This window comes from Euleptes europaea, chromosome 2 (genome assembly GCF_029931775.1).
Source record: "Euleptes europaea isolate rEulEur1 chromosome 2, rEulEur1.hap1, whole genome shotgun sequence".
Classification (NCBI taxonomy): Eukaryota; Metazoa; Chordata; class Lepidosauria; order Squamata; family Sphaerodactylidae; genus Euleptes; species Euleptes europaea.
The window spans coordinates 18310856-18335931 of NC_079313.1; the positions used below are offsets into that span (position 1 = coordinate 18310856).

The 25076-nt window shown below is 42.6% G+C and overlaps 1 protein-coding gene and 1 non-coding gene across 8 annotated transcripts in view; one reads left to right on the plus strand and one right to left on the minus strand.

The window, feature by feature from the left end:
- Positions 1-25076, plus strand: part of PBX1 (PBX homeobox 1) — a 255177-nt gene that overhangs the window by 212691 nt on the left and 17410 nt on the right. For 4 of the 7 annotated variants that reach the window (XM_056844312.1, XM_056844313.1, XM_056844316.1 and 1 more), the window contains exons 4-6: positions 4623-4813; positions 6146-6281; positions 19021-19180. In XM_056844312.1, coding sequence (XP_056700290.1) covers positions 4623-4813; positions 6146-6281; positions 19021-19180 — 487 coding nt within the window. The remainder of the gene's footprint in view (positions 1-4622; positions 4814-6145; positions 6282-19020; positions 19181-25076) is intronic. The other 3 variants (XM_056844314.1, XM_056844315.1, XM_056844318.1) reach the window with 1 other exon arrangement.
- Positions 3159-3229, minus strand: TRNAG-UCC (transfer RNA glycine (anticodon UCC)). Its single transcript has one exon. It is a non-coding gene; the product is annotated as a tRNA-Gly (tRNA).

Consider the following 25076-nt stretch of genomic DNA (forward strand, 5'->3'; position numbering starts at 1 on the left):
ATTCAAATGAATATATTACCGAGAATATTGTTTTTATTTCAAAATTTACCTATAATCTCCCAAGTAAAATATTTCAATGTTTGGAGGAAAGATTTACTGAACTTTATCTGGCAAGGGAAAAAACCAAGAATTGCTTATAAATATTTAGTGGACTCTAAGGATAGGGGCAGTTTTGTGCTCCCTAACTTCAGTTGTATGCTGAAGCGGCTGCTTTAGTATGGCTAAAAGATTGGATTGAATTGTCTAATACCCGACTACTTGACTTAGAGGGGTTCGATATTAGAAGTGGTTGGCATGGATATTTGTGGTATGATAAAATTAAGGTACATACAGCATTTCAACAACATAGGGTTAAATCCTCTTTATTTAAGATATGGCAAAAATACAAATATCTTTTAGAACCAAAGACACCAATGTGGATCTCATCGCAAGAAATGCTGACATTACGACCACTAAGACCAGCTCAGTTCATTACATATCAAGACCTTTTAAAATGGGATGGTAACAAATGCTCGTTGAAAGACTATGATGAAGTTAAGGATCTTTTGACTTGGTTTCAGTATCACCAGATCAATTCCGTTTTACACAAGATTTGAAAACAGGATTTTCTAAAACTAAATCAACTTTTCAAAAACTTTTATTGGATACAAATGATCACTTAATATCTAAGATGTATAAACTATTGCTAGAACTTTATTGTGAGCAAGAACGAATAAAACCTACAATGATCAACTGGGCACAGATGTTGGGTCACGACATATCATTGAACAGATGGGAAAGATTTTGGTCGCGAGATATGAAACATACTTTCTCAACTGTTAAGGGAAAATATCTATAAAATGATGTATAGGTGGTATTTAACACCTAAAAAGTTGGTAATGGCCTACAATTCTTTGTCCCCGAAATGCTGGAAATGCAACAATGAAATAGGCTCATTTCATCATATGTGGTGGACTTGTGATAAATTTTGGGACATGATTTATAATGAAATAAGGCTAATTATTCAGAACAATGTACCTAAAACACCTGAGATGATGTTACTTAGTATGATACCGGACTCTATTGTAACTCAGAGATCATTTTTTATATATGCCACCACTGCTGCAAGATTAGTATATGCAGCTAAATGGAAGTCACTGGATATTCCAGACAAAACAGACTGGATTCGGAAAATGTTAGAATTGGCGGAGATGGCATTGATAAATCAAAAAGATAATATACAATTTTTGGATGAATGGGAGGCATGGAGGGTTTACTGTGAAAATGAATTTCAAATGGGGAAACTTGAAGGATACTCTTTGATCTAATCCTTTTTTTCTTTATATTGTTATAAATAATGTTTTACACTTAAAAATTATACTTCATATATTAGGATTGATTTGTAATACTGAAATAATTATCAAATAATTTGAACTAGCATTTGTATATATTTTAATTGACTAAACAAGGAAATTATATTTAAAATTACAACATACTATTAGGATTAGAACTGTTATACAAAAGAGTGTATAAATTTATAACAAGATGGAGGGAGGTGAAGGGGAAGTTTTTATATTTTATTTTATCACATGTATGTATTTCTAACAATAACATTTTATTCCGTTCTTTTTTTCTGTAGACGACTTTTAGTAATTGTTGGAAGATTGTCTATCTGTTATGTATTATGAAAAATAATAAAAAAATTATTAAAAAAAACAAAAAACATTAAAAATGATAAAACATGGCACAATGGCATCTTATAAGGCTGATAGACCTATACCACATGCCAGGCGCATTTCGGCCAGTAGGCCTTCATCAGTGGTCAAAGTAAACCCTTATAATGCATACACAAGTATTTCCAAATATCTCAACATAGGCAAACAACCATATACCAGCCCAGGCTTGCGCATCTGGTGTGTGGTATAGGTCTATCAACCTTATAAGATGCCATTCTGCCATGTTTTATCATTTTTAATGTTTTTAATCGTTATATAAAGGTAAAGGTCCCCTGTGCAAGCACCGGGTCATTCCTGACCCATGGGGTGACGTCACATCCCGACGATTACTAGGCAGACTTTGTTTGCAGGGTGGTTTGCCAGTGCCTTCCCCAGTCATCTTCCCTTTACCCCCAGCAAGCTGGGTACTCATTTTACCGACCTCGGAAGGGATGGAAGGCTGAGTCATCCTTGAGCTGGCTACCTGAAACCAAATTCCGTCGGGATGAACTCAGGTCATGAGCAGAGCTTGGACTGCAATGCTGCAGTTTACCACTCTGTGCCACGGGGCCCTAATCCTTATATAGCACCTTAAAATAAAATATATTTATTTATTATTTTTCCACCCAACCTTGGGTACCCAGCTTTTGAGTTCTTTCTTACACAGCACTCTGTGTAGCATCCAGTTTGAATTTCACCTCTTAATGAAGGAGATAGAGAAAACAAGACTGATGAGCATTGATTAGCCTGTTGGTCCTGGACACGTCTTTCCTTGAGTGCCTCATTCAGCCAGAGGTTCTTGTTACCCTCAGACCACAGTTATAGCACTATTACTAAAATGTGTTTTATATGATGCAGTCACCTGGCTGTGGGGTGTTTAATTTGCCACAGTCTAAACAAGAACAGAACACAATTTTCCGTGTGTATGCTGAGCTCTCTCTCTTAATCTCAGAATCGTAAAAAAGCACGGGGAGATCAGAGACCAGTTGGGTTGGGTTGTGTAGCAAGTAGATCTCCCTACAGCATTTGTAGGGTTTGGGAAATAAGGAGGTCTCCTCTTCCCATTAGCTAGTTTCTTGCCTTTAGGCAATCAAATCGCCTGCCCTTTCAGCTCAGGACCCTGGCTGACCAAAAGACTGTGGAAAGTAGAGACATCTCTGTCATATTTGGCCCGTGTACAGTCAGCAAGAGCTGGGCCCTAGAAACTTGAACTTCTGGTAGTGTGATGTCTTCATCATCTTTAATCTCAGTTGTTGTTTGCTCAGCCTTTCATGATGGACGCCATTATGGCATTCTCCATCTCTGTGGCTATAATGATTATTACTGAGCATGCGTCTGAAGCTTCCATATCCCAGGTCAGACCCTTCATCTATCAAGGTCAGTATTCACTACTCTTACTAGCAGAGTCTCTCCAAGATCTTGGTCAGAGGTCTTTCACATCATCTGCTACCTGATACTTTTGCCTGGAGATGCCAGGGATTGAACCTGGGACCTTCTGCATGGAAAGCAGATGCTCTGCCACTGAGCCATGATCCTGCCCTATCATTATCCGATTCATATCCAGAGTTGCTGGAGGCAGTTACTTCATACTTGTAATCAGTTGTTCATCTTCATGGCTTCTGTGCATCCCCACATGGGACTGCGCACGTGCAGGCAGGCCACAGAGAAGAGATACGTAAGCTTCTAGAAGCATCGGCTCCATAGAGCGCTCCCCCTCTCCTCCGTCTGGCGCTGCGTTTTCCCGCCCAAACGGTTGCGTGACTGAGGGGGAGGAGGTGCTCTTCCCTCAGTTCTCTTTTTACCGCTGCGGAGAGAGGATGTGACATCTTTGACTCTGTCTCTCATCTTTTGACAGCTTTTCTGAGGAGAAAACGGAGGTGAAAAATAAGAAAGGGGCATTGTTTAAGAAGTGCCAGAAGTGCCGCCCTAAAATGGCCCAAAACGATGCCCATTCTGACTGCCTAATGTGTCTGAGCGAGGGGCATATTCTGTCTACTTGCCAGGCTTGTGCCATACTTATGCCAAAGGCCAGGCAGGAGAGAGCGGCCTATCTGACGGCTTCTTTATAGAATAATCCCTTAGGGTTCTGTAGGAGCTTGAAAAAAATGACTAAACGCCGTTTGTGATTTCTGACCCAGTTGCCTCAACTTCAAAGGCACCTTTGGTGGGATCTGAGACAAGAGCTTCTTCAGAACCGCCTGTAAGAAGGCCAAAGGGAAAACCTGAGGGGAAACTGCCTCAAACAGCTACGTGCAAAGTAGACGACATTGAGCCGGTTTGGCATTGATCGCTGTTGATCTTGTCTCGGCGCCGACAGCCACCACCGCCACACAGCGCAGTCTGCCATCAGCTCAACGTTGATACACACCTGAACAGCACGCAACTCCATCCCCATAGTGTCTCCATCAACCCTCACCTCATCAGAGAAGCCATTAGGTTTGCTCTAGTTTCTTTTCCAGCTCTGGTCACAGGAAAAGCAGTACAGACAGCAACAGACCACACGACTGCCAAATAAAGATGGAGGGAGAGGGTAGGGAGTCCAGCACAGATTACAACCTGTGGCCATCCTCGGTTGTAGGCCTGGTGGAATAGCTCCATCTTGCAGGCCCGGCGTAACTCCTGAAGGCCCTGATGTTACTAGGGAGGGAGTTCACCAGGTCTGGGCCAAGGTTGAAATGGCCCTGGCCCTTGTCGAGTACAGCCGCACACTCCTTGGGCCAGGGACCACAAGCAAGTTGGTGTTTGTCAAGCACAATGCTCTCTAGGGGGATGTTTGTGTGGACATCTTAAGATCACGGCATGGGAAATACTCTCCAGCAATAACAGAGTTTGTGGGTTTTGCATTGTATTGGCGCCAGCTTGTACACAGCATCCCATGACTCCTCTGGTCCTAAGGGTTCCTCCTTGCTTTTTCTCCTGTTGTCCCAGGCATGCAACGAGTTCACCACCCACGTAATGAATCTACTGCGGGAGCAAAGCCGGACCCGACCCATCTCGCCCAAGGAGATCGAGCGGATGGTCAGCATCATCCACCGCAAGTTCAGCTCCATCCAGATGCAGCTCAAACAGAGCACGTGTGAAGCAGTCATGATCCTGCGTTCCCGATTTCTCGATGCGCGGTGAGCTTTTACTTCCAACGTGTAAAAAATAGCACTTGATTTGGTTGCCTGAAGCAGGTAAGGAGAGTCACTTGCAGGTGACCAAGGAAGAACGTTTGTTGTACCTTGGGAAAGAGTTGTTTCTTTCTTTTCTCCTTTTAAGCAGTCTATCTGTCAACATGGTTGTATATTAGCAGGTGGGTCAAGAACAAACTTTGTGGCTGTAACTTTTGTTGAGTTAGCAATAAGGCTGCTGTACTTGTTTCTTTAAGAAAAAAGCAGGCATTGAACTATTCACGTTTTAAACCTGGAGTGAACTGTTGCTAAACCTTGACAGGGATGAAGATGGGTGAGCTAAAGGGTTGTTTTCTAGTACACGGGTAGCCCCTTTCTCGGGTTGCTACCTGTCTAGCATCAGGTAGCAAAGGCACCCAAAGCAAGGCCTCCAAAGATGACCAGAGAGAATGGGTAGGTTCATAGGCAGTTCTTAAGGTATGTTGGCCCCAAGCCTTATAAGGCTTAGCCTGGGAGCTGCATAGAAATGCAGAAAGAGAGAACACATGAACACATGAAGCTGCCTTATACTGAATCAGACCCTTGGTCCATCAAAGTCAGTACTGCGTACTCAGGCCAGCAGCAGCTCTCCAGGATCTCAGGCAGAGGTCTTTCACGTAACCTATTTGCCTTATCCCTTTAACTGGAGATGCTGGTGATTGGACCTGGGACCTTCTGCATGCCAAGTAGAGGCTCTACCACTTATGTTCTTATGTTCTTATGTTCTTAGCCACACCACCTCCCCTGCACACAAGATTAAGGGCTATGCCATGTATATTTTATTCATTCATTCATTCAATTTATACCCCACCCTCCCGAGCCAATGGGGAAACTGTCTCCTGACTTTTTTGTAATGAAAAGCAGCCTTTGGAGACTTCCATCAGGAATGGGAAAATGGCACTCGAGGAGGGGTGCTAAACCCCTCTCTTCTCTGGCTTCTTTCTACCCCACAAGCATGGGAAAGTCAATGTTGATCTGAAAAGATTCCGATGAGGAAAGGGTCAAGCATCTTTTCCTTCTTCCTTCATCCAATCAAATATATAGCCTCTTAAGGCTACTTTTCGTTTAAAATAAGCAACATTGGGAGAGAAAGTGACATGTGTCCACAAGTCATACATAGTTTGGCCTTTGGGAATCACTGGGGGGGGGGAGTGAGAAGTTTCTTGAGTGCAGTTCATTTGAATCCTGCGAGGCAACATGGGGAAGGGGAGCTGATATGCCTCTGGTAACTATGGGTGGCAATCCCTCTAAAATGATTGCTTCTGGATCATGGACGCCAACTGTCTTTCCTTTCTCCAGACGGAAGAGACGAAACTTCAACAAGCAAGCTACAGAAATCCTCAATGAGTATTTCTATTCCCACCTCAGCAACCCTTACCCCAGTGAGGAAGCCAAAGAGGAACTAGCCAAGAAATGTGGCATCACAGTCTCACAGGTAAGACCTACCACTCACTGTGATGTAGAGATCAAGCAGGTTTCTCTGTGCCTGGCCCTTTTTGCTAATGGTGGAGATCCGTTCTTGGGATCTGTGTTTATGGAGACAGAAGGAATCAGCAGAAGGCTGCAAAAGGTTGTTTGCATAGGAAAGGAGGATCAGAGTGGCTTGGAAATGGGCAAGGAGAAGACATAGGGGGAGGGCAGTATTGTGAGGGCAGGAGCAAGGAGTAATATAAAGAAAAATCAAGTTGTCTAGAGTATTTGGAAAGTTCATGGCTTTTACCAGGCCCTAGTGAATTGTTTAATAAACAAGAAAAGAGGGGGGAGCCCAACCTGAAAAACCAAGAGCTGGGTACCCAAGGTTGGGTGGAAAAAGATAAAATAATGTTATCTAGAAATATATTTATTTTGAGGCGCTTATATCAGGGTTAAAAACATTAAAAATGATAAAACAAGGTTTTGTCAGGTTGATACTAGCATGCACACTCTGTATGGGACACTAATAGAGCCCAGAATAGAACAACTTGTAGGTATCCCACCTAGTGGGCTTTCAGATTTGAAAATTGATATATAACCTACATACATACCTGGGCTTTTATAAATCTGTCTATATATTGTGATACATTTGAATTTTGAATGTTTGTGCATTATATGGGTTTTTATCTGACCACTGACGAAGGCCAGTTGGCCGAAACGCATATGGTATGTGGTTTAAGTTTATCGACCTATTAGTTGCTATTGAGCCTTGTTTTATCATTTTTAATGTTTTTTACTCTGATATAAGCGCCTTAAAGTAAACATATTTATAAATAACATTATTTTATCTTTCTCCACCCAGCCTTGGGTACCCAGTGACTAATTAATTGTTTTCCTTTGTATTTTGAGCAGTCAGGCAAGGGGTTAATTTCCATGCCGTGGAATTATATAATGACCCAAACAAGATCAGGGCAAACACTCCTTGCCTCAGGATCATGGTTTTCAAACTATATTCTGGGCAAGTCTTGGATTCCTGATTGGGAAACTCAGAGGTTTCCCCTGAAAGGCCTCTTTCCAGACACTCACAATCTTCCTCAGTAAAGCCCCAATGCAGTGAAGTCCAGTGTGCTTGGCCAGTGGTCTGTACGAATTGAGCATTTGTCCTGAAACATACCCCGAAATCTTTCATAAAGTACAGATTCTGTGGCAGATGCAAAGGGATTCCTTGGTAGATGATGACATGGAACATAGAAAGTTATTGATTATTCTGTGAAGACCATGTGGTAGTGAGACGGGGAATGCTCATCTCATTGAGATGGGGAATGCCCATCTCTTGAGCTATAAGAAAGCCATCATGGTGTAGTGGTTAAGAGCGGTGGTTTGGAGCGGTGGACTCTGATCTGGAGAACCGGGTTTGATTCCCCACTTCTCCACATGAGGGGTGGACACTAATCTGGTGAACTGGGTTGGTTTCCCCAGTCCTCCACATGAAGCCAGCCGGGTGACCTTGGGCTAGTCACAGCTCTCTAGAGCTTTCTCAGCCCCACCTACCTCACAGAATGTCTGTTGTGGGGAGGGAAAGGGAAGGTGATTGTAAGCCGGTTTGATTCTTCCTTAAGTGGTAAAGAAAGTCGGCATATAAAAACCACCTCTTCTCATTCTTGTTCTTGTTCTTCTTTTTCTTCTTCTTCTTCGTGAGGAGCAATCATTCTTATATTTACCACTGGATGTAACACCCACTTCCGTTATCAATCCATACCATTTTCTGTTTCTCCACATGATTTCCATATTCTTACAGTGGCAGGGGCAGAGTTGGGCTGGTTGGTTGGATGTCAAACTCTGACCAGCTGTTGGCTATTGATGTTAATTTTTAGTCAAAGTCCACTTATTCAGTCTACCATACTTGATTGCTCCTAGGAAAGGACCACAACTTTTCAGTGGGATTCATGCTGCTCCCAACCTGCCCAAACTCTCAGCCTCCTTGATAGCGACGTTGTTGAAACAGACCCATGCTCAGCAAATCTGCATCATAAACAACCTATATCGTCTTCTTTAGTAGAACATATATATCCCATTGAACAACGGGTGAAACAAAGACCACCAACCCAAATCCTACAGAAACTTGCCTGTTCCTGGTTCAGGTCTTCTAATGCCTCTTGAATGACCATTTTTGTAGACCACTTTCAAGGCTTTTGCTGTCCGCTTGATTGATCCTGTATAAGACCCAAGCAACACCTTCTCCGATGAAGAAGGAATAGTCTCAGAGCTGCTGCTCAGTATAATTTAGTTGGAGATTTCAGCCCGCATGGCTGTCCTCGAACCAGAGCTAGGGCTTTTTCGGCCCAGCCTGGTGGAACTCCTTTTCCAATGGGACCAGGGCCCTGCGGAACTTCAAAGCTTTCTCCAGGGCCTGTGAAACGGAGCTATTCCACCAGGCCTACAGCTGAGAACAGACTTTACCCATCATGGCTGGCCTCCCTATCACCCCCCTCATTCTATTCTTATTTTGCATTATTCTAAACTGAGGATGGGGGGCTGAAGAGGGTCAGTGCCTTTCGAGTGACTATGCTCTTAGAATTGACCCCTTCCTGAGAAGTGGTATGTTATCTTATTCAGGTAGTCACCTACTAAGCAGGACTCAACTACTTTACTCACTTAAAAAGTAAGTCTTTTTATTGATGTACTCCAATGTAATTGTGTATATATATGTGTATATGCAAGTATTACAAAGTCTTAATATTCAGTAACAATGTATACAGTAAAGCAAGCAAGTTCTACATACTATTCAGTTTTAAAATCCAACACTTAAAATATAACAGTTAAAGAAGTCTGATTTAGTTCAAAGTATCTAATTCACATTCTAGAATAATATATTTGTAAAGCCATACATACCAACACCATCTTCTGAGACCCTCTGAGAGAGGTCTGAAGTACTAGCCCTCTCCCTGCCTGTATTTATACTGTTTCAGTCACCTTCAAAGAGGTGACAATCGAGCAATTCTCATTTTTACTGCACATGCTCAGTGGCCTCCCATTGTACTACCAAATAAGGACTTCCTTTTCCACCAGGCTATTGAGCTAAACTTTAAACAATCATTTTTGAGTTTTGTTATCACTCTATATAATCAATTTTATCATCATTCTCATCTCCAGAAAAATACGTTGAGATTGAACCCATTCATTAATTTATAGCATCTTGTTTTCATGTTTAAATCACAAAATACAATTATTGTTTACATTACATCATTACATCATAGTCAGCATCATATACCCTTGGACTGGATAACATTTCTGCACTTAAAGTCATTGGAAAAGCGAGAATCAAGCACTCTATTCTGTAACTCAAAATTTATAGAAAGAGCTGCTAACCGTTTCTCGTTAGCCATTGAAAAGGCTGGGAAAGGTCATAGAAAAAGGCAAAATGCGTTGCTAATAAATTACTGAAACCTTTAATAGTGTAATAGAAGCAGAAGCCTCTGGCAAAGAATATCCAGGCTCTCCTTCCTTTTAAAAGGAAATTAAACCTCTGCTATATATTTTGTAGTTTATGTGTAATTGGGTTTTATATTGAATAATTCTGCATATGTACAACACTAATACCATGTTCATGTGCTCTAATATGTCAAAGCCTGTAACAGGGCGTTGACTATCCGTAGGCTTTGCAGTGGCCTATTCTACTACAAAATGAGTGCCATATCTGTTAACTTAGGAATTTTTTACGGAGGTTTTATGGGGCTGAAATTTACTGATATCGATATTTTATTGTTTTTATTGTAGCTTTGTACTTATGTAGAGTACCATGTGAGCCGCCCTGAGCCTGGGGAGTAAGGGCGGGATATAAAACGAAAAAATAAAAAAAATAAAAGTAATATACAATTTCTGACCTAGTAGCGTTTGGGCCATTTCTTCAGTTCATTTTTTATTCTGTTCTCATCTTTTGACATGGTGCCAATTCCTTCCGCTTTATGTCACCATAAGATCTGATAAATATGCTGTTTATTCTTGCACCGAATCACTGGTGGGACTGTTGAGCTACAGCAGATCTTAAGATCCACACTTGTTGTTTCCTACCCAGTAAATCTCTTTTGTGAGAATCGTCAACTAGACTTGTATCCACTTAAATAGCGACTTCATCTGTCTTAGTTAACAGTAGCTCCATCTGTCCTGCGTGGCTTGCTTTGCTTAAGAATAGGCCACACGGGACTGTCTAATTGCTTTAGTAAAGGAGAGAGCTATTCTGCTCCAGGAAGCTCTCCTGACCCCTTTGAAAGGAATGGGATTTTTGCAGAAGAATTTCCTAATGGGTTGTCCCCTCAAATGCATTGCATCAACCACACCTTGCCATCTGTTTAAAAAGGGACTGAAATTTACTTACATGCAAGTTGCTCTTGAAAAATGCGTATAGACCCAGCGGTCGTCAACCAGAGCCACTGAGCTGCAAGCCTGTGACCAGGAATCACACGGTCAGAGTCCTGTGATAACAAGGGGATCAGGCAAAGTTATGACCTCACTGGTGTCCAGGCCAGGTCCACGAGCAGCAGACCAAAAGAGCCGAGGACCGGAAACCCAAGGGGGTGTTGCCAGAGTGAGGCACAAGTCAGAGCCATGGAGAAATCCTCTCTTCCCCAAATGACCTAGTTAGGTGTCCTGCTGATCTTCTTAGATGTGTGCAAAGACAGGCATGAAGCATGATGGTCTGTGTAGATCTTTCCGAAAGGCAGTTCAGTTAGGCCTTATAACCCAACAGAATGGGCTCTGGAACCCCCTGAGTGTCCCGAACCATAGGATGAAGACTGATGGAATGAATTATTGCATCATATCCTGCCTCTGGCGTATATGTTACAACAGCTTCCTAGATAGGCCTTCACTCACCACCCTAATCTCAGACAATCCCGATTCTCCAGTTTCACAGTACAATCCCAAACAGATACACCCTTCTAAATCCATTGCAGTGAATGGGCTACGAAGGGCCTAATTCTGTTTAAGATTGCATTGTTAATATCTAGAGCGGAGAAGTAATACTTACGAGACTGTATCTCGTAATACTTACGAGACTGTTTTCTTCTCAACTTTGACATTAATAAGTGCCAACCTAGTAAAAACAATTGCAGTCAACATACAGTGAATTTTAGGCTATTGAAGAGAATCTTTCCCCACTGTAACAGGATATTTTACCATCTTATTTTAAACATTATCTTTACTAGGGATATGTATTCTAACATTAAGTAATGAAATTGGGGGGGATCACTATTATTGGTATTATACCAGTAACAATACTAATTGTTATATTAATAATCATTGGTAATTCCCAGAAATTTTTGGAAATGTCCCTTGTTCCAGTGCCTGCTGATTACTTTTCAGAGTTACAGGAAGGAAGAATTGTGGGAGGGAGAAAATGCATTAGCAGTCAATGTGAATGACAGGGGCATTTTCTAGTCATGTGAGTTAGCAGATCTTCCTGCCAAAGTGCATTTCCACTTATCTTCGCACCAGCTCATTGGCTTCAGGAAGGACTTACTGCTTTTAAAAAATTCATTATAAGCTAGCTGGCCAGGGCCATTTCCTTACCTGTGTGAGTAGATTTGTCTTATTGTCAAGTCTTCTATTACTTGATCGAGAGGAGCAAGTTTCTCTTGGATTATTTGGTGGAGAAACCCAAGGGGAAGTGAAAGGGAGATGGAAGGACAGGCGGACACTTTGCCCTCAGACTGTGATATTGTGCACACTAGTTGGGAGCAGGGCCCACTCATATCAGTGGGACCAGGGTCACTGAGAGGGGGAAATAGTGGGACACAATTCTCGGGGCCTTAAAGCCGAACGAGATGAGTAATTTGCTTTCATATGGAATCTCGGTTTGGTCTGAGTGGTGTGAGGGGAGTACAAAGGAAATCTTTATCTGGGGGCATGGTGGCAGTGGTGTGGGGGCTCCTTCTGAGTAAATTAAGTACCCGAAAGGTCAAGAAAAAAAATAAATAGACATCCAAGGCTAAAGGTTATACAATCTAAAGATTATGTCAGTACAAAATATGTATATATTTATTTCAGGATAAAATTCAATACCACAGATAACACATACAAGGCCCTGCAAAAAGCCTACCAAATTGACATACTCATATAACACAATCAGACATAAAATCACAGAAGTCAAAAAGGGCAAGAGTCCAGTAGCACCTTAAAGACTAACAAAAATATTTTCTGGTAGGGTATGAACTTTCGTGAGCCATAGCTCACTTCTTTAGATACTTCAGCTGTGGCTCACGAAAGCTCATACCCTACCAGAAAATATTTTTGTTAGTCTTTAAGGTGCTACTGGACTCTTGCCCTTTTTGACTACTGCAAACAGACTAACACGGCTACCCACTGTGAATAAAATCACAAAATTAGACTCTAACCATATGTGTTTTGGCCATACAGCCTTCTTCAGTGATCTAAGCAATCAACATTCCAGACTCAAAAATATACATAAATATATAAAAAAACATTTATGCCTATATGTGCATTGTTTTTGCAAGATAACAATTAAAATATAGAACTGCAAAACTTCTTCCTCTGTTTTAGGCTTCCATCCACAAGGGAAACTAATCCTCGTGTGTGTTACCCTCTTAAATGTGGGGATGTACTATTGCAGCCATAAAGACAATTATCAACATCACATAATCATGAAGTAGTCATACAGTCTGGAATAGTAACGAAGAAATAAGGTCTATGGTACATTTAACACTTTCTCTCCTTCTGAGAAAACATGCAAATGATCCAGCTGTTATTTCTTTGGATCAAGCTGAGTCGCTTTCTAAAAGCATGCCTACAAAGTTTTCCAAGCCAGTATTGCAACACTCTTGCCAACTTTTGCCTCACTGCAAAAACACACACACATACACAAAACACTCTCTGAAAATTGTTGGATATATTAGTATATGAATTGAAGAAAGAGGAACATGCACACACACAAATCCACTTTTGAAGAGAAGGCATTGACAGAGTTATGTGGTGGCTGGCTCCTGTAATAGGGTTGCCAGGTCCCCCTCTCTTCTGACGGGAGGTTTTTGGGGCAGAGATGAGGCAAAGATGGTGCACACAGCCGTGCCAACATGATCATGTCACTTCCGGTTTACACCCGGAAGCACCCCATCACAAGGGGCCTTTACCACTCAAACTCCCAGTTTGAGTGGTAAAAGGCCCCTTGCGATGCATTTACACCTGGAACTGCCGCATTGCAAGGGATCTTTTACCACTCAAACTGGGAGTTTGAGTGATAAACGGCCCCTTGTGATGCGGCGCTTCCAGGTGTAAACTGGAAGTGATGTGGTGCGGTGGGCAGGCGTGCGTGTTTGTGTTGCCCGCCGACCCTCAGCTGGTTGGCGGGTAGCCAGGTGGATTGGCAGGGGGTTTGCCCACCACCACCTGGCACTTGGCAACCCTACTGTAATCAAGCCAGTTGCTCAGGCAATGTTTGACCTGACTTGTGGTTGGTTTTAAGAGCACTTCTTCCACTGAAAGGGTGAGCCTTTCTGCACTGTGTTTGGGGGGAATAGCCTGGTCCCTGGACCTGCCTGTCAAACTCCCCACCCCACCCCCCTCAGCCAAGGTCTGTCCTGTTCCATTCTGAAGCCACCTGTTTTCAGTGTCATGGAAGGGAGGGAAGGGGTGAGGCCAGAATCCATGACTAAAGACAACAGTTGCAGCCCTGATCTTGCGACCCTTTTGTCCACTGCTCTCACGTCTTTGCAAAGCCACATACATAAGAACATAAGAAAGGCCCTGCTGGATCAGACCAAGGCCCATCAAGTCCAGCAGTCTGTTCACACAGTGGCCAACCAGGTGCCTCCAGGAAGCCCACAAGCAAGACGACTGCAGCAGCACCATCCTGCCTGTGTTCCACAGCACCTAATATAATGGGCAAGCTCCTCTGATACTGGAGAGAATAGGGATGCATCATGACTAGTAACCATTTTAACTTATAGCCCTGAATACCCCTTTCCTTCATGAACATGTCCACTCTACTCTTAAAGCCTTCAAAGTTGGCAGCCATCACCACACCCTGGGGCAGGGTGTTCCACAATTTAATTATGCGTTGTGTGAAGAAATACTTCCTTTTATAATCTGTTTTGAATCTCTCACCCTCCAGCTTCAGCAGATGACCCCACGTTCTAGTATTATGGGAGAGGGAGAAAAGCTTCTCCCTGTCCGCTCTCTCCAAACCATGCACAATTGTATAGACCTCTATCATGTCTCCCCTTAGCCGCCTTCTTTCCAAGCTAAACAGCCCGAAGATGTCTTAGCCGCTCCCCGTAGGCCCTGTGATGCTGTGTCCGCACCGTGTCCCAACCTGGTGCCCTCGCACAGCAATGCCGCAAAGAAAACCCCAGCAAAAGGGGCCTTTAGAAGATAAATAAGGAAAATAAGGAGTACGGCGAACATTGCTGGAAGTGCAGAGATTGAAGGGGACCTTCTTTCATACTTGGTGGTCCTGTAGGATTGTGAAGCAAGATTGGATTCAAGTTCATAAAGAAATGCAGACAATGTTATAAGCTAAGTTAGCTTTGGATCCTAAGTATCTGCTACTTGGGTTAACGCCAGCAGCAGTGGAAAAGGCGTCTGAGGAAATTTACAGATATGCGATCACAGCAGCCAGAGTGGTACTAGCTGCAAAATGGAAATCAGATGAAGGTCCCAATATAGAAGAATGGAAGAATAAATTGGCAGAATATGCTGTGATGGCGAAACTAACTAGTCTAGTAAATAAAAGACCCAGATAAGTTTTTTTTAAAAAAAATTGGAGGCTTTATTATGTTTACATGAGAACAGCATAAACTATGAGGCGTTTGATATGGATAATATTTAAAAATGTGTTATTAAAATGTATTTTTGTTTAAGCTTAACAGAAACATAGAAGTAAATAAATTGAGAACAAATACATTATACTCTAGAATGTTAGAGATTGAACTGGGACATAAGGTATATTCACACCCAGTAAATATATATATTTACTGAACAGTAGATATAAGATTTTTGATGCATTACCCCCTTTTTATGTTTACTCCTTTTATTCTTAAAAATAAAAACTTTTTTTAAAAGAAAGAAAATAAATGTATCATCTGAACCATGGATTTTCCATTTCCCCTGATTACATCCCTCTCATCAGATAGTTAATGAAGCTGCTGCTATCTTTTCTGCATTTCCCTGGCCAGGCAATGGGCCGTTTTCCTTTTAGCCAAACATTCTAGCCACAAGTCTTGTTTTACTGACCACATACACACTCAGCTAGCCAGCGCTTTAACAAAAAATAACAACGTCAATGTCAAAGCTTCATAACTTTATTAACCTACTTGGGATTTTCACCTACCCAGGTTAGGCCATAATTCCTGGAACACTTCTGAATTTATATGAGGGAAAAAAGATACGTAAAAAATACATTTTGCTGAGATGCATACTCACACACACAGACAGATTAACTCTGCAGCTTCATGCTCAAGGCAATGTGTCTAAACTTCTGAAACTCAGCTTTTTAAACATTCTTCCAATGAAACGTGGTCAAATTACACTGCTCCCTAGGCAGGCTCTCTGTGTCACATCTCAGAACAGTGTAACAAATTGTCCGGATTTTATGAGGAATAGACGTTTTCAGAAATTATGTGGATAGGTCATTTGTTGCCCTTGGAGCTTGACTTCTGGAACCCCTCCCATGGCTTCATGGTTTCCTTTTCAGACATGTTTCTCTGTGAGGAATGCCCACCCCGTAATTTGGGTATATTATATAAAGGCTGTTGTTCTGGTCACCTATTAAACAAGAAAGAGATAATTCTATCCTCACTCCATCTCGCAACATGTATGTTCTTCTTTGCTGCTGCTTTCTGCAATCAGAAAACGTGTGGCTTTCTTTAAGTATACAAAGGTGGAAACTGCCAAAACATGTTCCAGAGCTCTGACGTTATCCTGGAATTTTAGGGGGGTGGGATATCCTTTCCATATTTCCAATTTCAACCTCACCTTTCACTAACTTTTTATCCTCAGGTGGTGGTAGCCTTGGGCTCCCTAATTTCTTGACCTGAGTCTTCCCTGCATTTTTCCTGTCTGTATACTGGGGGTTGGTAACTGCCTCCATGTTTTCAGATTCACAAGTCCAACATACCACTTTTTGCTGAACCTAGCTATTGTTGTTCCATGCCGGGGGAGCCTACAAAATGCAAAATTAAAAACTAGGTATTGTTAGATTAGCATTAGAAGATGCCATTCTTATGCAAAATCAACATGAAAAATCCAAAGTTTCATGCACGAGTACATTGGATTTCAGAGAAGATGCCTGTGTATACACTTATCACATAAAAATAAAAGGATTTCCTTGCTGGGTCAGGCCAAGGTCCATCTGGATCAAGGGAGTGGCTGTGTCAAAGTCTCCAGTTAAAAGGATCTGATACAGGTGATGTGAACAACCTCTACTTGAGACCCTGGGGTGCTGCTGCCACTCTGAATACTGATGTTGATAAACCACGGTCTCACTCAATATGAGGCTCGCTTCATGCATTCAAATTGTTCATTAGATGGAAAAAGTGAATAGAAAGACAATTTTCTCTCCTCCCATAATAGGAGAACTCAGGGATACCCAATGAAGTAGTGGGCCTTTAGATTTAGAACTGACATGACATTAGATTTAAGACTGAGAGGTGATATGATAACCATCTTCAAGTACTTGAAGGGCTGTCATTTAGAGGATGGTGCTGAGTTGTTTTCAGTTGCCCCAGAAGGTCGGACCAGAACCAAAGAGTTGAAATTAAATCAAAAGAGTTTCCGTCTAAACATTTGGAAGAACTTTCTAACAGAGCGGTTCCTCAGTGGAACAGGCTTCCTCGGTAGGTGGTAAGCTCTCCTTCCCTGGAGGTTTTTAAGTAGAGGCTAGATGGCCATCTGTCAGCAATGCTGATTCTGTGACCTTAGGCAGATCATGAGAGGGAGGGCATCTTGGCCATCTTCTGGGCATGGAGTAGGGGTCATGGTGTGTGTGGTGGGGAGGTAGTTGTGACTTTCCTGTATTGTGCAGGGGGTTGGACTAGATGACCCTGGTGGTCCTTTCCAACCCTATGATTCTGTGACTCATCTGGTAATTAAATGGAATTTGCTTCTAATGGATGCAGTAATGGCCACCAGCATGGATGGCTTTAAGGGGGGGGGGGATTAGACAGATTCAATGGAAGAGGATAGGGCCAGCAGTGGCTAGCAGCTGTGTTTACTACATATTCAGAGACAGTAAGCCTCTGAATACCAGCGCTAGGAGGGCAACACCAAGGGAAGGCCTTGGCCTCTATGTTGTTTGTTGACTCTCCAGGGCAACTGGCTGGCCACTATGTGAAATGGGATGCTGGTCTAGATGGAGCACTGGTCTGATCAAGCAGGACTCCTCTAAGCTTTGAGTGTCCAGCAGTGGTCAGTCAAATGTCTCTGGCTGCTCAGAAGTGTGGCAATGGTGATCCTTTGCTCTTTGGCCCCAAGGTTAGGATTATTCAGAGGTTTACTGCCTCTCACCTGTCTGCACAGGGCTTAAACTAGTGGCCATCACCATGCCCTGTAGTAGTGAGTTCTGTAAATGCTGAGAAAATTATTTTCCGTCCTGACTCTAGCAGACAAAGGAAGTTCCCTCTCCCTGCTAGGGTTGCCAACTCTGGCTTGGGAAATTCCTGGAGATTTTGAGGGTGAGGGGGTTTGGGGAGGGGAGGAACATCAGTAGGGTGTAACACCATAGAGTCCACCCACCCAAGCAGCCATTTCTCCAGGGCAACTGATCTCTGTTGTCTGGAGACTAGTTTTAATTTAGGGAGATCCCATCGGGAGGTTGGCAATTCTACCTCCTGCCCTTGAAGATATTTGGACTCACACTATCTCTCAACACGAGATACTGTTTCAGTAATTAATCCTAAACAAATTTGCTATGAAGTCCGGTCTATCTTTTGTTGGTAACTATCTACAATATCAAGGCTTGCAAACATTGTATGGACTGTTGAGTTCTGATTATCCACAAATGGGTTTTTGCATTACGCCAACATTGCAAAACACCTATACATGTCCAAGTGATGCGTGGGAACACAAAGTTTAACAGCAGTTTTAATGCTGTAACATTTTTTGTTTGATTGTTTGTTTTCCTCTTTGCTTGTGGCACAGTAGATTAAAGGCTTGGTGGGGGGATACTTAATGGGAGAGCTGATGCCTTGGGGTGGAGATTGGACTTGATGGCTCTCTTGTCCCTTCCAGCCCTAGGATATCTGTGATTCAATATAACATATCAAGACAGTATCAGCTTCCATTCAAAAAGTAAGTCTCCAGCTCTCCTGAGCAGAAGAAAATGTTTGAAACACGATTTTAGAATATGGCGTAAAGCAGGGGTGTCAAACTCAATTCTTACGAGGGCCGGATATGACATAAATGTCACTTGGTCAGGCTGGGCCATGCTTCACCAGCCCAGATCGAGAGTGGGGCAGTGGCTGCCTCGGCTGGTTGTGGGCCAGATCCAGCCCTCGGGCCTTGACACCCCTAGCCTAAAGGCTCAAACCCTGGAAATATAAACTAGAATTCAGGTTACTATAATTTTAAATCTAGGCATAAAATCTGATATCTTTGGGGGGGATCTATTCTGATTTCAGGGGGCGGGGATAGGCTTTATTTCAAAGCATTTATTTCACTTGCATTTTTTCCCACTTCATTTTCCATCCTTGTTATTTTTTTCAGCGTCTTATTAACGACTTTTTTTATCTTTTCTCGTCGACTTGCTCTAGGTATCAAACTGGTTTGGAAATAAGCGAATCCGGTACAAGAAGAACATAGGTAAATTTCAAGAGGAAGCCAATATTTATGCTGCCAAAACAGCTGTCACTGCTACAAATGTGTCAGCTCATGGAAGTCAAGCTAACTCACCCTCAACTCCCAATTCAGCTGGTTAGTTTTTTTTTTCTTTTGGGTTGTTATTGTTCTCTTTTTTTTTCTCCCTTGGGGTTTTATTTTCATTTAGTATTAATGTGTTTATTTTTTAAAAAAAGATTGGTTCCCTCTGTTCACTTTGGGGGAAATGTATTCATTTAGGATATTTTGTTTCTGTCTTTTCTTTTTCTGTTTTCTAAAGGCAATGTGGTCTTGTTGTGTAATTAAATGTGTTGGGTTTTGGATTTTTTTTTTTGTTTGTTTGTTTCTTTCTTTTTTTTTGCATGGATAACATTTTACCCTAGTTGTTAATTCTGTCCGGAGAAAGGTTGTCCATGCATACTTTTGTATGTTTCACCAGGACAGAGGGTTTCTTTTTTATCTTTTGGGTGACCCAGATACATAGAATCCAGCATATAGAATGGGGCACAATTGACTGCAAAACTCACTTCATGTGATGTTGAATCAGTGGGAGATGTATGTGTGCATCTTCTCTTCAGTACGCTACATATGAGCACATTCTCTTACTGTAGAACTTCCCAGTGGATTGTGCTCGACGTCCACCCCCCCCCCCTCATCATTCTATTATTGGGTCTGTTTGGTGTGGACTGTATTCCTGGATTATTGCTTTCTTTCTCCATGATCAGTGTTTCCCTACAAGTAGGACCAGCTGTGTCTAATTTCTTTTTCTTTGGTGCCAGAGGGCAACAGAGATTCAAATGTGGTTTGTTCCTCTGCCTTATATCTGTGTGGGCCTATGGTGGTTCTCGTGTCTGCTTGCCGAGGTGCAAATTGGTTTTAATCCAACTCTGTGTTTTGCGTTTGCTGCATACAATACAATGAATTGTGTTTATGTCTAATTGTGGGCAATAAGATGGACTGTGACTTTTGGAAGAGACCACAAGGGCCATCCAGTCCAACCCCCTGCCATGCAGGATCCCACAATCAAAGCACTCCCGACAGATGGCCATCCAGCCTCTGCTTAAAGACCTCCAAAGACGGGGACTCCACCCCCCACCCCCCGCAAGGCAGCGCATTCCACCATCAAACTGCCCTCACCGTCAGAAAATTCTTCCTAATGTTTAGGTGGAATCGCTTTTCTCTTAGTTTAAATCCATTACTCCATGTCCTAGTCTCTGGAGCAACAGAGAACAAGCTAGTTCCCTCATTAACATGGCATCCCTTCAAATATTTAAACATGGCTATCATGTCACCCCTTAACCTTCTCTTCTCCAAACTAAACAAACGCAACTCCCTAAGTCTCTCCTCAGAGGGCATGGATTCCAGACCTTTGACCATTCTGGTCCTCTCCTCTGGACACGCTCCAACTTGTCAACATCCTTCTTAAATTGTGGAGCCCAAAACTGGACACAGTATTTCAAGTGAGGTCTGACCAATGCAGAATACAGTGGTAGTATTACTTCCCTTGATCTAGACACTATGCGATACTTTTGGTTTAAGAAAGGGGAAATGCCAAATGTGCTGGGTTGTGGGATTTGCTGTCTTCCTTCCAGGTTGCAAATCTTATTGGTTGAGCTGGATATGAGGCATGACTTTAAAACTGCCAGCAACCGCTTTCCAGGAAGGCTCAAAACTGGCATCATTTCACCTGCGTATTATTGGAAAACATGATAAGCCCCTGCTCGCAAATATATCCACTATTAATAAAGCACTGAAGTTCCAAGGTCTTCCTATTGGAAAGTTGATTGTGGAAGGGCCTGAAACACTCTGGCGGTTATTCTAGCCCACAAGTCATGACAGCTTGGCCGTGATGCCCACATAATAGAAAATGGTCCACTGAGCCTTCTCCTCAGGTTGTCATGGTGATGGTGGGAGGGCAGCTCTGAATTCACAGTGAAGTAGAGTGTTTCTCTTGTCACCATGAGGTGAATCCTCCCAATGGCCAGAATATTTAGACAGAGGGGACCCCCCCATTGGAATCCTTAGCCAGAAGAACCCCCACCCACCCATTAGGAATTTGCTGCTGTCCTCGGCTGAGGGGATAGAATTGGGAATCCCTGGAAACATCACTCCTCCTTCTGTGAGAGAGTCAGTTCCTCCCACCCTTGTCTTCTCTGCCTGATGCCTGTTTGGTAGTACGGTTGCCAGACTAGGGGAATGTTCCACAGGTGAGTCCTCCTGACCAAGAGAAGGAATCAGTGGGTTGCCGAGGTAGCTGGAGCTTATGAGGTTTTCAGGCCAAGTTGAAGGTATCTTCCATTTCTGGCAGTTGCCCCCAGCCTGCCATGTTGAGGCGGATGTGAGAAGTTACACATCAGTTCAGCAAGGTGGTTACGATACAAGGGAATTGACCCCTTTTTATTAGCTTTGCTCTCTGGCCTGTGAACAGCAAACTGGGGCAGGGGGAACCTGGGTTTGCCCTTATGTAATGGCAAGGAATCAAACTTTCACAAGACCTAAATTTTCACAAGACCACATTTCATGTGGGTTTCCTCATAGGATGTTCACAACAGTCTCCATTTAGTAGGAGAAACGGGGTCCTTTAGAGTGTTGGCTCGCTGGAAAAGATAAATAATCTTGGTTTGCTGACCTGAATAACCGAGGCTAGCCTGATCTCGTCAGATCTCAGAAGCTAAGCAGGGTCGACCCTGGCAAGTATTTGGATGGGAGACCTCCAAGGAATTCCAGGGTCGTGTCACGGAGGCAGGCAATGGCAAACCACCGCTGAACGTCTCTTGCCTTGAATTCCCCACCAGGGGTCACTATTAGTCAGATGTGACTTGACAGCAAAAAAAAACCCCACCAAACCTTCCGGGTAGCCCAGAATGGCTTTGAGTCTTAGGGCTGCATCATTTATAGCTATACATCTAAGGGTTTTTTCCCCATGAACCTCTAAAGGTTTAGGTAGTGAATGTGACAAACAGCTGCTTGCCATCTTGTATATAATGCATATTTCAGAGCCAATTTTGGTGCTGTGGTTAGAGTGACGGGGTAGGTCTGGATAGGATAAAAATGTGACACATAGTGTCATCAGAGAGCCGAAAAGTGGCTGCAGTACCCTGAGGATGAGTACCCTCAAAGCCAAATTGGGGGGGGGTTGCTGTGAGAGCTGTGTGAAACCGCCCTCTTATTTGTAAAAAGAAGGCAGTGGACATTTTAGGGAGAACAGGTATGTGCTAGACTCTAAGAAATGTAGTTGATGAGATTTGTTTTCTCTTAGCAAACCCAGTGAAAATGGCCATTTTCTCTGTAGGACAAAGCCCGTGTAACACCTTTTATTAAGACCAACTAAACTGACACATGACATTGCGCGAGCTTTCAGGTCCCCAAGGACTCTTCTTCAGGCTGGATGTTAATGAAATGCATGACATTCTGTCCGTGGGTCTAACTTCATAGCACTAGCCTTACAGTCCTTTACGTTGATGCCTCACTAACTCTCGGGTCTGAGGATGCTGGGAAACATTGAACCTGGCACTTAGGGAGTATGGTGGGCACCTTGCTCTTTACTCATGATGGAAGCTGCCACTAATTATCATGGACATTGTGTGACACCCTCAGCCTTGCTGTGAGTCATAGCAGTTAATTTTATGGGATGCACCCGTTAGCCTTCTAGCTGACAGCTCTTTCTGTGCCCCTCTGCTTTCCTGCCAGGTGGGGCTCATGTAAGTGAAAACCTCTTCATCGGTCTGTTGTCTTTTCCTCCTCTGTTGCTTTCCCTCTTATTCTGACTGCACATTTCTGGTTCTCCTTACCCACTTCCAAAAACCTCTTCCTTGTATCTGGTTCTGACACCATCTCAGATTCTCTCTCTCTCTCTCTCTCTCTTTCATTCTTTCTTTCTTTCTCCCTTCCTCCCTCCCCGCTGCTATGTATCTTTTCTGATCTTCTCCTTCTCCCCTGCAGTGTAAATCAATCATCCTTGGCAAACTGCTGCTTCTTCCTAATCCAGGTGCACTTAAGACAGTCTCTTCCTTACAGGCCTGAAAACAACTAAATTGTTAATTTCTTGGTAATTTAAGCGAGGGTTAGAATGAATTAGGTCTCTTTATTTAACTTGCTGCATACTTAACTGGATGGATATTAATGTCATTAAATAAGAATTCCCCCCTTACGCAAGACTTTAAAAATGTTCCCTTTTAGTATATACGAGATGATAATGTTGATAAAAAGAAGGCATTGACGATCTAATGAGGCTGTAAATGTATCCATTCTGTTAAAATAAAAGTCATCAAAATATTTCCCTTCTATTTAATCTACAGTCAAAAGCCAGGAAAAAATCCAGTAACGAACTGATTTGATAATCCTATAGTTAATATAATTCTGTTTAAAAAGAATTTATAGAATTTAGGGCCAGTACTTTCTTCTTTTACAGTTTCCTTGTGGAAATAATCTTTCTTTCAATATTTGTTCCTCTAATCCAAGCTGTGAAGAGGCCAGAGAAAAAGAAAACAAGAATTACCTTGCAGAATCAGACCTGTGGTCCACCCCATTCAAGCCAGGACCAGTATGGAGTCATTGCTAAAAATAAATCTGGAAGTCACATTCTCTGACTTGCAAACTTTGTGACCCCTTAATCTTAGATACACAAAGATGGGCTGTGTTGCTAGGTGGTGATGGGAAATGGACTCTGCACTTTGTCAGAATGTTTATTTACTTGTTTCATTCATGGTCCACCTTTCTAGTTTAAGATTTAAAACAGATTACAGAGTTATAAAAACAATACATTAAAGACCAGGATAATGCACACAATGGACAGTGCAATAAAATTGGATTATTATAGAACAATGAAATAAAGACATTTATAATATATCCTACATGTAGTGTAGTATAAAGGAAAAGCAAAGCAAAGTACCTAAAATTTTCATAGGGATGAAGATTAGAACCCTATTTCCTTTCTAGATAGTGCCCTTATTTCTTAATGTTCTTAATGACTTCATCATCATTTATTTATTACAGTCAAAGACCAGCTTACACAAAAAGAAATATCGTAAATAATTAAAAATGTCGAGTATTTGATAAAGTAAAATGAAAATTTAGTTACAACAACTCTTGGTAAAATGGTCTGTTTAACATAAAAGACATTATGACAGCTTCTTCTGCCTTATTACACATGCCACAGAATCTTGCAACCTGATAGGTAATATCTTTAATGACTTTTTTGTTGATACATCTACCTATATACTGCTCTGATTCCAAGAGAGGTATCGCCAAAGAGTTCACTGATCCTCTGCCTGTCATGAATAGCAGTCACGGATAGATCTGTCTTCTGCATGTTTGCCTAATGATTTTATGAAACCAGTCGCAGCAGAATAATTCAGGACCAATTCCAATATTACTTTTCCTTACGCGTAGCTCCAAATGGGAAACGCGGACAGTGATCAGACACAAAAGCCTGCCAGCCGCTTGGCTTGTATCCTACCATTCCAGCACAACAAAGTAGGGTAGCCAGCTCGGGGGGTTGGGAAATACCTGGAGATTTTTGGGGCAGAGCCTGAGGGTTTAGGGAGGAGAGGGACTTCAATGCCATAGAGCCCAATTGCCAAAGCGGCCATTTTCTCCAGGTGAACTGATCTCTGTCGGCTGGAGATCAGTTGTAATAGCGGAGATCTGCTAGTACCTGGAGTTTAGCAGCCCTACAACAAAGACACATAGTCTCTCTGGTGTACTAGAGAAGTTTCCACTCTCAGGCATCCTCAGTGAGCTGTTTTTTGTTATAACAACTGCAGAGTCTTGGAAGCTGTATAACACTGCAGAAGCACACCCAACTTCCCCCTTCTTCGCAACAGGGATGTCACAGGGGCAGGGCCTGGTGATGTAACTGTTTGGCCCACTAAGCACCATTCAAGATCCATTCATGGCCCACATAATGATTTGAGTTGTGTACCACTGGAATAAAGTTGTTTGTGAGAGCCAGAGTGGTGTAGTGGTTAAAAGCGGTGGTTTGGAGCAGTGG